Source organism: Quercus lobata, chromosome 3 (assembly GCF_001633185.2).
Source record: "Quercus lobata isolate SW786 chromosome 3, ValleyOak3.0 Primary Assembly, whole genome shotgun sequence".
Classification (NCBI taxonomy): domain Eukaryota; kingdom Viridiplantae; phylum Streptophyta; class Magnoliopsida; order Fagales; family Fagaceae; genus Quercus; species Quercus lobata.
The window spans coordinates 42,771,583-42,782,474 of NC_044906.1; the positions used below are offsets into that span (position 1 = coordinate 42,771,583).

At 35.6% G+C, this 10,892-nt stretch overlaps 1 protein-coding gene across 2 annotated transcripts; it reads left to right on the forward strand.

Annotated features, from left to right (window-relative positions):
- The first annotated feature begins 544 nt into the window (after positions 1 to 544).
- On the forward strand, positions 545 to 10,447 carry LOC115979401 (TIMELESS-interacting protein). Of its 2 annotated transcripts, none has more exons than XM_031101429.1 (5): positions 545 to 889; positions 976 to 1,098; positions 2,475 to 2,571; positions 8,283 to 8,404; positions 10,118 to 10,447. In XM_031101429.1, the coding sequence occupies exons 1-5, from the start codon at positions 590 to 592 to the stop codon at positions 10,286 to 10,288; spliced, it is 813 nt and encodes a 270-aa protein (XP_030957289.1). In that variant the 5' UTR covers positions 545 to 589; the 3' UTR covers positions 10,289 to 10,447. The 2 variants fall into 2 exon arrangements, with proteins under 2 accessions (XP_030957289.1, XP_030957290.1); XM_031101430.1 differs by having other exon boundaries at positions 8,292 to 8,404.
- Positions 10,448 to 10,892: the final 445 nt, after the last annotated feature.

Consider the following 10,892-nt stretch of genomic DNA (forward strand, 5'->3'; position numbering starts at 1 on the left):
CCGTGAGTCCCAGCCGCGAGTGACATCAAACCTACCTAAATACAGGGTTACTAAATGCTGAATTACAAGCAAATTTGACATGGAATAAAGCCAATTAGATGGTTGAATAAATTCAACCTTACATGAAACATTTATTTGATTTTGTGTGGTTTATATTATTCTTTAAAAAAAATTAAAAGTCCTATAATTTAATTGATTGGCACCTCATTATTTATGGTATTTCCAACAAAGGCATTTAAGTTCAACGACTTCAATCTCATTATAACTATGAAATTAAATAAATAAATAATAATAAAAAAGAATTGAAAGATTTAATTAGGACGAGGAGACCCAAACCAAGCCTGTTCGCTCAAGAAAGCCTGCCTCATTCGTGATGGGCTGAGACGGATAGGATTCTGAACCCAGTTTCGGCCCAGCCCATCTGAGACTCAAGAGTATCCGACCCAATATATTTCCCTCCCCATTTTCCCGCCAAGGAAAAAAAAAAAAATGCAAATGCTTTAAAACCCTCGGCCGAAAAAAAAAAAAAAAAAAACGAGTGATTTTTGTTGTTGAGAAGAACATAGAAGTGAGTGAGAAAGAGAAAGAAATGGAGAATGCAGCGGCAGCACCAACAGGATGCTACAAGTGCGGCCGCCCAGGCCACTGGTCGCGTGACTGCCCCTCCTCCGCCTCCGCCTCCGCTCCGATCCCTAATTCGGAATCCACAAGACCTTCTTCCTCTTTCAAGACCACAGGCACCGGCGTAGCCAAATCCACTGAAAAGCCTAAGAAGGCACCGAGAACTAGGCCTAAGCTCACACCTGAGCTCATCCTCTCCGATGATGGCCTTGGCTACGTTCTTCGCCACTTTCCTCGCTCCTTCAAGTTCCGCGGCCACGGTCACGAGGTATTCTCTTCTTTCTTAATCAAATCTTTGCTTTCAATTCTCGACCTTTGAGCATTAAGAGTGTTTTTTTCTGCTGTACTTTGCAGGTTAGCGATTTGGGAAACCTAATTGGGTTGTATAGTGAATGGCACTCCCGTTTACTCCCTTATTACTCATTCGATCAGTTTGTGCATAAAGCAGAACAAGTTGCCGCTACAAAGCGTGTAAAGGTTAGATATTCGTTTTCTTTTTTTTTCTTTTTTTTCTTTTTTTTCTAATCTCTATAGTTATTTTGTGGTTGAAGGGAGTTCAACTACCATCTTCGCATTCGTTCAATTTCTATGTTTTTTGAATGTCTGTCTATTAATGAGAAGTAGAGATGAATATTAGAAAAAAGCTGATAGAAGAAATTCACAAGATGTAGTAGACTGAACGTGTTTGCCATTTTCTATTAGGGTAGAGTTTAGGTACAATTCCCTAGATGCTGCATCTTAGATTCCCTAATTAAATCCAACCATTATCTCTTTCCAAGGACAATAAATTAAACCGTGTGGAAAATTAGTCAATGTTGCAACCACATGTTTAAATTTAATCACAACACATGGCAAATTGTACTTAGTTTTGCCCTCATGACTCAAAGGTAAGCCAGTAATGCAATCAAAGGAAATTGGTATTGGATTGTAAGACTTCTAGTCTGACTACTTACAGCCTGATTCTTTCTTGGGGGATTTATAATGTACTAGTTTCTCTATCAAATTGATTATAATGTACCAAAATCTATCTTTCACTGATGAACCTCATAATAGGCACTAATAACTTCATTTAAAAAAAAAAAAAAAAAAAAGCTTTAAAGAGGGTTGACTAAGACAGAGAATAAAATAATGAAACTGATAAAATAGATAAAGGTGGGGGAGAAACAGAAAAAGAAAAAGCATAAAATGTTGCTGCCGCTTCTCTCTTGATCCTATTACTTTCTGTTGCTTTCTTTTCTTTTTAAATAAGTGTTTGTTCCCCAAATTTGTAAAGCATCATCCGTTTTCCAAAAGCGTAGGCCAATTGAACGTTAATGCAAATGTTTTGGGCCCTTTTTCAAAAAATAAATTCTAAAAATCTTTTTGTTCTGATGATCATGTATATACCAACGTATAGCAGAAAGATGCAGGCATTATTTTAAATTACTTTTGGATGGATCTTTAACGAACATATATGAGCTTTATCATACGCTTATTCTGTAATTTGAATTTATTTTGAGGATATGCATTGATTTCATTAAACAAAGTGGAAAAAAATAAGAGAATTTGGGCTGAAATTTTTAACTAAGAAAGGAATTTGTTTGAGATCTAGATGGTTTGCCTAAGATGCCACAACACAAATTGTGACATTCTCTTCTCTCTATATCTATTCCCTAACTGTTGCAGCTAAAGCTCATAGTAGCATGATGGTAACTATGCATATAATCTGTCAAAATAACATTTTTATCTCATACTGCTTATATTGTGAGTAGTATCCACAAAAAACAAGTTGTAAGAGTTTTCTTATGTATCAAAAAGTACACATGTAATGAGTACGTCTGTCTGTAAGACATTTTTCTGCACATTCTGAACAGATGTGTCTTAGAGAACTACGAGAGAGGGTTGCCAAAGGAGGGGATCCCACAAAGTTGCATGAACCACTAGTACATGACGATTCAAATGTTGAGCAAGGTATGTTCGATATCTTGCTAATATGTTGGATATTTTGTTAATTAAAACATCCAAGACATGTTTGGATGTTGTGACTTTTGTGCATTATAATTGTTGTTGCTGCTTGAAACATAATATGCCACAATTATGATAAGAGGAGATATTCTTGAATATATTCACACTCATTTTTTTAAGAAGAAGATATGGAAAGAATACGAATTATTTTTAGCTGAGAAATAACTTAAAACAATAATGTAGGACAACAGCACAAGAGACTCTTTCTGTTTTTTTTTGATAGGTCTATATATTCAAGAACACTACCTTATGCAGAAAAACATAAGGCAGTGAGAAAAAAACAAAGGGAAAGAAAAAAAGTATAAAGATAACAAAAAGAAAAGATACTAAAAGATACTAAGTACACAGGAGAGAGCTAAGGAACATAGGGAGAGAATCACTAGAGATGAGTCCCCAAGCTCTAGACCAATCAACAGGGTGCCACTGAAAGAGGCCAGTAGCTGGTCATCCGAGCTTTCCATGTACTCAAACGTCCTCTTATTTTGCTCCCTCCAAAGACACCATATCAAGCATAATGGAACTAAATTCCAAATGCTAGACACATGCTTCCTAGGCCAATTCCACCAACCGAATAGAGCATCCACAACCAATCTTGGTAAGACCCAAGAAAACCCGAAAGATCTAAACACCAAACTCCACAGTCGATAAGCCTTTCCACAATGTAGTAACAAATGATCCACCGTCTCCCCATTACTACGGCATATGATACACCAGTCGACAAGAACCAACCCTATGCCCCTCAAAATATCACCTGTAAGGATCCTATCTCATACAGCAGTCCACACAAAGAAGGAAACACGCCAAGGAGCCTTAACCTTCCAAACACCTTTCTAGGGAAAAATAATGGGCAAGGGGCTTTTCAAATTATAGTAAAACGAACAAATATCAAAGTCCCCATTCTTTGTCAACTTCCATCGCATACGATCTCTGTTCTCGGTAAGAGGTAAATTTGAACTCAAGGTACGGAGAAAATCATCCACACCAACCATTTCCCAATCATTTGGTCTTCGAATGAAATGAACATCCCAGCTTTTCCGCTCCTCTAACCCCAACCGCTCAAGAGAAGAGGCCACCGATGCCTCCTTATTGGATGCAATCCCATATACCCTCAGAAAAGTCAAATGAAGTGGAGAATCCCCACACCATTGATCTGTCCAGAGCTTTACTCTACCCCCCACCCCTACCTCAAAGCGAATATTCTTGCTAAAATCCTCTCCTCCCATATGGATACTTCTCCACAAGCCACACCCATGCACCCCTCTACCTAGCTTGGATGTCCATCCCCCCCATTCTTCCCCAAACTTGAGAGCTACAACCCTTCTCCAAAGCCTTGTCTCCTCAATCCCAAACCGCCATAACCATTTCCCTAGTAAGGCTTTATTAAAAGTAGTTAATTTCCTTACTCCTAACCCACCATTTTTCAAAGGTGCACACACCTTGTCCCAACCCACCACATGAAACTTGGAGTCCCCCCACAAGAAATCCCTTTGCAACCTTTCCATTTTATTAGCCACATGCGTAGGGATGGTAAAAAGAGACAAATAGTAAGTGGGGAGACTAGATAACGTTAGTCTTCCACCTTTTGACAAATATAACTTCTTCCAAACGGCTAACTTATGCTCAATTTTCTCCAAGATAAGATCCCAAATAGTAGGGGACTTGTAGGACGCCCCCAATGGCATACCAATATAGGTCATAGGCAAAGACCCAATCCGGCATCCCAAAATCTCTGCCAGGGCATGGACATTAGGAACCCCTCCAATGGGAACCATCTCACTCTTCAGCGCATTAACCTTTAAATCTGTCATTGCCTGGAAACAAAGGAGCATCCGAACATGTAGAATCTGCTCCTCATCAGCATCGCAAAACAAAATTGTATCATCCACGAACAAAAGATGCGAGACACAAACCCCTCCCCCCCATCTACCATTGGCCCTAAAGCCTCGAAACAAACCAGCCCCTTCAACTCTTTTCAACATCTTACTGAAGACCTCCATCATAACCAGAAACAACATGGGGGATAGCGGGTCCTCTTGTCTCAAGCTAAACAACCACTTCTAATTGATTTCCACATACCAACACCATATGTCCCTGATACCAGTTTTGTGCACCAACCACCGCAACCATTCCCATATTTCGCTTCAATGACCCTCCTCCAAAGGGCATTTCTCTCTATTCCATATCTCCACAATCATTTGCCTAACAAGGCAGAATTAAATCTTCTCAAATGAATTATATCTTAGTTTTACCCTTTGTATAATTAAATATAGAAAAATATTGTAATATAATATAATAGAAAATACATTGATACATTGTATGAGAAAAAACAATATCATAAATAATAAATATAATTTATAATTTATATTTCATTTACTCGTTTTCATTTATAATATGTTATATCATTTCATAGAATTTATAAATATGTAATTTTGTATAAACTATTCTTGGGCATCAGGAATAGCTATTCCCATCTCTTAAGGAATAATTAGTTTTTAGGAATAGCTTTTTCCTTTACAGGTTCAATGCCTCAATTTTTTGCAATTGCTAATTTTCTAGTACAACCCTCTTCTCTAAAGGCATCAATAGAAGGGGTCCTCACTATCTCTACGATCTCTCACATGTAGAATGTTTGCTGTGATCTTAGCATGTTATTAACCAAGTTCTTCTCCTCATCCCCTCACCGCATGCCGCTTATTATCATTTCCTGTGGCAAGAACATAATAGGATTGTTTTTAATATACCTGAGAGCAAAGTTGTTAAAATCTGGATCTTAGTTTGGATTAAAAAAAAGGGTTTTCTGTCTTAAATATCGAATCATAAGATTGAATCAAGGATTGTAAAATTTTATGGAATATGAAAATTAGTTATAAATGGTTTACATATATGTTAAGAAACCCTACTTAAAGCTTAAGAATTACTTTTTTTTTTCAACACAAACTATTGCCATAAAATAACCTGGGATGTATTACTCAAAAAAGGGGGTGTAGCTCAAAAGGTAGAGCCTTTGTTTTAGATCTAGAAGCTGACGTAGCTAAAATAAAAAGTACGAATTAATATTAAATTATAAAAAAATAAGAAAATAGAAAAAAAAATCGACATTTTAAATTATTCTTTCTATCCTTTTTTTTTTTTTTTTTTTTTCAAATATTACTAATCTCAGCCAAGAACAAATTAAAACATCAGATTATCAACAAAATCTATGCATATACGTTATGAATCCTATCATGTTTTTACTTGAAAACCAAAGAGATATTTAGTAATATAATATTATGATATCAATGCTTAATTGACAACACATTGATATTTTATATTATTTAGTCTGTTATTCAAATACTTACATGTTGAAACCATAGCTTTGTAATTGAAAAAGCTGTTTCCCTAAGCCCCTAACCTAAATTTTGTCAGTTTCAGATAGAGTAGGCTTTTGTTGTTGGGATTTTATTTTATTGTTTGGGTCTATTTAAGTTCATTTGGCATTTGGAGTTAAGTTTTTGAACCAATTTAACATTGATGATTTGATGGGGCATGTGGCTTCTGTTTTTTTGGCCCACTTTTTAATCCATAAAATCAGTAATGACTTCTGATTTTACAATCCAGATCAATCTCAGTTTGTGCCTATAAATATATGATTTTTGCTATGATTTGAATTGAATGAAGGATTTCCAATCTTTAAACAACCATGCCTGCGATGCATTTCTAAACCTCCAATTAAAATTTTTCTTTTTGGTACGTAATTAAAAAAATATTTATTAAGAAAAAAGAAGTGCACTGGCAGTATACTAACAGCTCAACAAGCTAAGATCTAAAATTACAAAAGTCAATAAGCTCGGATAAATTAGAAAAGGAAAACAACCCAGATGCTGTCATCCACTCAAGAACCGACTTAATAAAAAAAAGCTTGAGCTCCAACATGTTCTGCTCACATCAAAGCTTCTTGCATTTCTTTCACTCCAATAAAATGTAGGCATGGGGTTCAATTCTACCTAAAAGTTCAAGAATTTTTTAGTGCACAATACAATCAGTAGGATGTCTGTGTATTCTTTGTTTCTTGGAAAGTAGCCATACCATAGATGTTTCACAACTGAAACTTCTTTCCAAACTTTCATTTCATTTGTGTCCAATCCTACATTACTATTAATATTAAATCAACCATCTTAACAGATATTTCTGCCTTTCTTCAACTTAAAACCAGAAGAAAAAAAAAGAATTACATTTTCCCTCAACCGTTCTAATAACTTTTCTATATTGGGCACTAGGGAGTGTGCACTAGAAAATTTATGAGCTAGAAAAGATGAAAAAATTAGAGAAACAGTGGTATATTCTAAAAAACTTCCAAGACAAATATCCTACGAAGAAAGTAATGCCTGAATAATAAGGTAATTGCAAGCATGCATAGAGTAATGTGACAATTTTTGAATACTCTGATTTATAAAGAGTTGGGATACTAAGGAATAACTCAAGTAAAAAATCTCCTGGAACTAGTATTGGTTTCAGTTGTTTGATGGATCAATCTGGGAATAACCTAGGAGTGATTGGCTGCAAAGTGGAGTATGAAGGATTCTCAGGCTTTATTACAAGTGATGGCAGCAGGGGAGGTTAGGGATGGATCCCTGTGTTTCTGGAGCAAGCAAGATTTTCTTTACTTGTTCAGACATGGGCTTTGCTTGTTTCAAATTCTTTAAGTCCGTCCTTCATATTGAATGGTTGCTACACTCCCACTAAAAGAGCAAAGGCGTACAATTTTAAAAGAATTTTGTTTGTGATGACAATATTGGATCACTTCTGGTGAGTTATTCGTAGAGTCATTACCTTTGTAGATAAAGAACCATTGCAATTCTTTAGGATTCTTCATGTTGTTTATACACAAAGTAGTCTCTTTTCAATATTTATCAAAAAAAAATAGTCTCTTTTCAATAAAATATTAAAATTATTCTTGCCCATAAAAAGGATCAGGACAGGATAGGGACCGGTTCATTCCCTGTCTTTCCATGTAACAGAGGCAAGTCAGTGACCATAATCTCATACTCACCCACCATTTGTTTAAGAATTCGAGTAATTCCCAGCCCTGTTCAGTTGGGACTAGGCCAGAACAGGCTTCCAGAGAAACCTACCCCACCGCATACCAAGACGTTGCTCGGAATTAGTAGTTTTTGAAGACACATGGAGAATCATTTGATGGGTGGAAAAAATTTCTAACTCAAGTTTATCCTAAATTGTAGAATATTATTTATGTGGCCGCAGTCTGTTGTGTGGCTTCTAGCTTGCTGGCAAGGCAGGCTTGGTCATCATCAAAATGGTCATATATGGTTAATTGTCCCCCATTGTTTAATGTGGTGTCTTTGGAGGGAAAGAAATAATAGATGTTTTGAAGATAACGAGAGATCCATACCAGACCTGAAGTTATTTTTCTTTAGAACTTTATTGGATTGGTTGGTTGCTTTGCAAAACCAATCATTCTCTTCTTTCCTTGATTTTCTTGATTCTTGTAATTTTTGTACTTGATTAGTTGACCCCTGTACACTCCTTGTGTACCAGGGTGTCCCTTTTTGATATCAATAAAACTTATTACTTACAAAAAAATAAAAATAAAAATAAAAACTAATTTGAATGTAGTACTCTTAGTGGTCCTTAGTCTAATTTTGATATTGTTCTTTCAGTGCCTGCAGAAGCCATGAACTCTGAAGCACCAAGCCATCACCAGGGAGACCCATCTTCAAGGAATAATGATGCTGATGATATACAGGACATGTTCCATGATGTCCATGAGACAGCTACTGAAGTAAGTATTTCTTGAATTTTATTTATTTAAGCTACCTTGCTGTTCAGACTTAATTATGAAACAAATCAGTGGAACTGACTGGTTTGATTAAACTGGAATCTGATCAAATCTAATTGCTGTCAAAACAGATAATGAAGCTAATTTGGTAAAACAAGTTGCATATATAAATTAAATTTGAATGTTCAGCAAATGCAGCTATGGACATAGTATAATATTATATGAGTGTTTGCGTGTATCTGAAAATTTCAAAATTTCTTACACAACCTCATGTCCGAAATGGTAGATGATTCTTCAAGAGTTAAAATTTTGAATATAATATGGTTACCTCTTGAATTTCTAAAATCCCCACCCCCCTCCCCCCTCTTCTTCCACTGGGTGCACTTGGGGCAGCAGACAAGTTAAATCAAACTTATTATATTACAATAAAATAGTTTGTCAATTCAGGTAGCATGCTTGAATTTTTTTTTTTTTTTTTGATAATTTGATAGTTGGGGTGGGGGATTTGAACCTTGTACCTCTCCGTCAAGGTGAAACCTAGTGGTGGGAGGCTTGGGATGAGCTATAGACCTAGACATCCTATGTTTGAATCTCCACTAAGAGTTTCAACACGATTCTGGCAAGTGCAGTCATTTATCTGTGGTTTACTCCCAAGAGGTGGGTCCAAAGAGTCTTGCCTTGATGAGGTTTCACGTTATCACAAAAAATGTCTTCAATGGAAATACTAGGAGGTGTCAATTGAGCTACAAAACTCTTGGCAAGCTTTCTTGAAGTATTAACACATTGTTTAATGCTTTCATAAGTGATCAATTAGCCTTTCCTTCTTTCAATAGAATATTATCCTAGAGGCTCTTTATTATTTTAGCTTCTTTTGGTACAACCAATGATTTAAAAATGGATGTGGTCTTAATGGTTAATATGGCTACCTGCTTCAACTAGGGGTTCTTCTCATTTTGAAATACTGTCTGAAGTTACTTACATGATAAGGGGAATAAGTGTAATACGGCAATAGTTAAAAGTATTGGGAAAGAGAATGAAACCTTAAAGTAATAAGGATAAGAAGATGAAACTCAAACGTGGTTGATGGTTATTTGTGTCTGTCTATGTCAGTGATTAGCTCACACGACAATTATAAGCACTTATAAAGTTTTGTCAACCTTTAAGATTAACATCGGTGCTGTCCTTGTTGCTTTTTTGGGCTGCATTTTGTTGTTCTGTTCTATTTCTAAATGCTTTTGATAGGCTGGACTGGATATAGATTTCATGTACTTAGCATTGATCCCGACTGATTAGGATCAACCCCCATGAATCCTTCATTCTTGTCTGCACTTTGAAATTCAATTCATTGTCATGCCCCTTATTTCCACTGCTTTGCTACTAGTAGATCTTCACTACACTATATTTCTTATCTTAAAACCCTAGTTAACCATGATTTCCATAACATGAGAATGATGGTAAAAGAATTTCTTATTACATGAATGATAATGTGAGATTTATCTTCTTTCAAATAATCTAGTTGACAAGTTGTTTAACCAAAAAATGAACTAGAAAATACAAGCTCCTTGGGAATAAATAATTTTAACACTTCCTCTATAAAAACTTAGGATTTAAACCCAAGGAATTTACTCCATAGTGGCTGTAACTTAGCGCTAAGCCAGTAAACAAGTTCTTAACTAATATTTGCTGGACTTTCTCTGCCCTTGTAATTAATTACAGAGTTTGCACTGTGAGGAAGTTGCTGCTGACACAAATCAAGTTCCAAATAATGGAACTACTAAAATTAGCGAAATTCAGATCACAGAAGAACAGAAAACTCGTATGGAATCGAGCAGGTTGAAGGCATTAGAGAGAGCTGCAGCTCGGGCCCGCTCATTACAGGCACCATAACATATTTCTTAATCTCGTGATTGTAATTTTGTTCAATTGTGTCATTATTGCTTTATCATTTACATGGCCATAAGTGTCGGTCTGAACTCTGTTTCTTGGTATATGACAAATTGGTTTCATTCAGGCTTTTATGAAACTTTTGAGTGTGTTTGAATACAATTTATTTTGCTAAAACTGAAAAATTATTGTTTACTGTAGATAAAGATAAAAGTTAGTTGAAATAGTACAGTGGACCCATGAATATTAGCAAAAAAAATAAATAAATAAATAGTGAAATAATTTTAATTTTTAATCATAACCCAAACGCACACTTTATATGTTGTTAAATCACTTCTTTAGATAGTTGCAAATGTAATAGATGTCTATTCATGGATTTGGTAATTTATAAAGAGAAATAGGGATGGCAAAGTTGGACACGACTCACAAACCCGATACAACATGATATAAAATTAGCAGGTTATGAGTTGAAGCTTAATGAGTTCGTGTAATATTTGGGTTGACACGATTGACCCATTTAATAAATGGATTGGGTTAGTGTTCAATCCATGAAACTCGTTTAACTCATCTGACCCGTTTGATTAAATGTCATTTTATCAATATATCC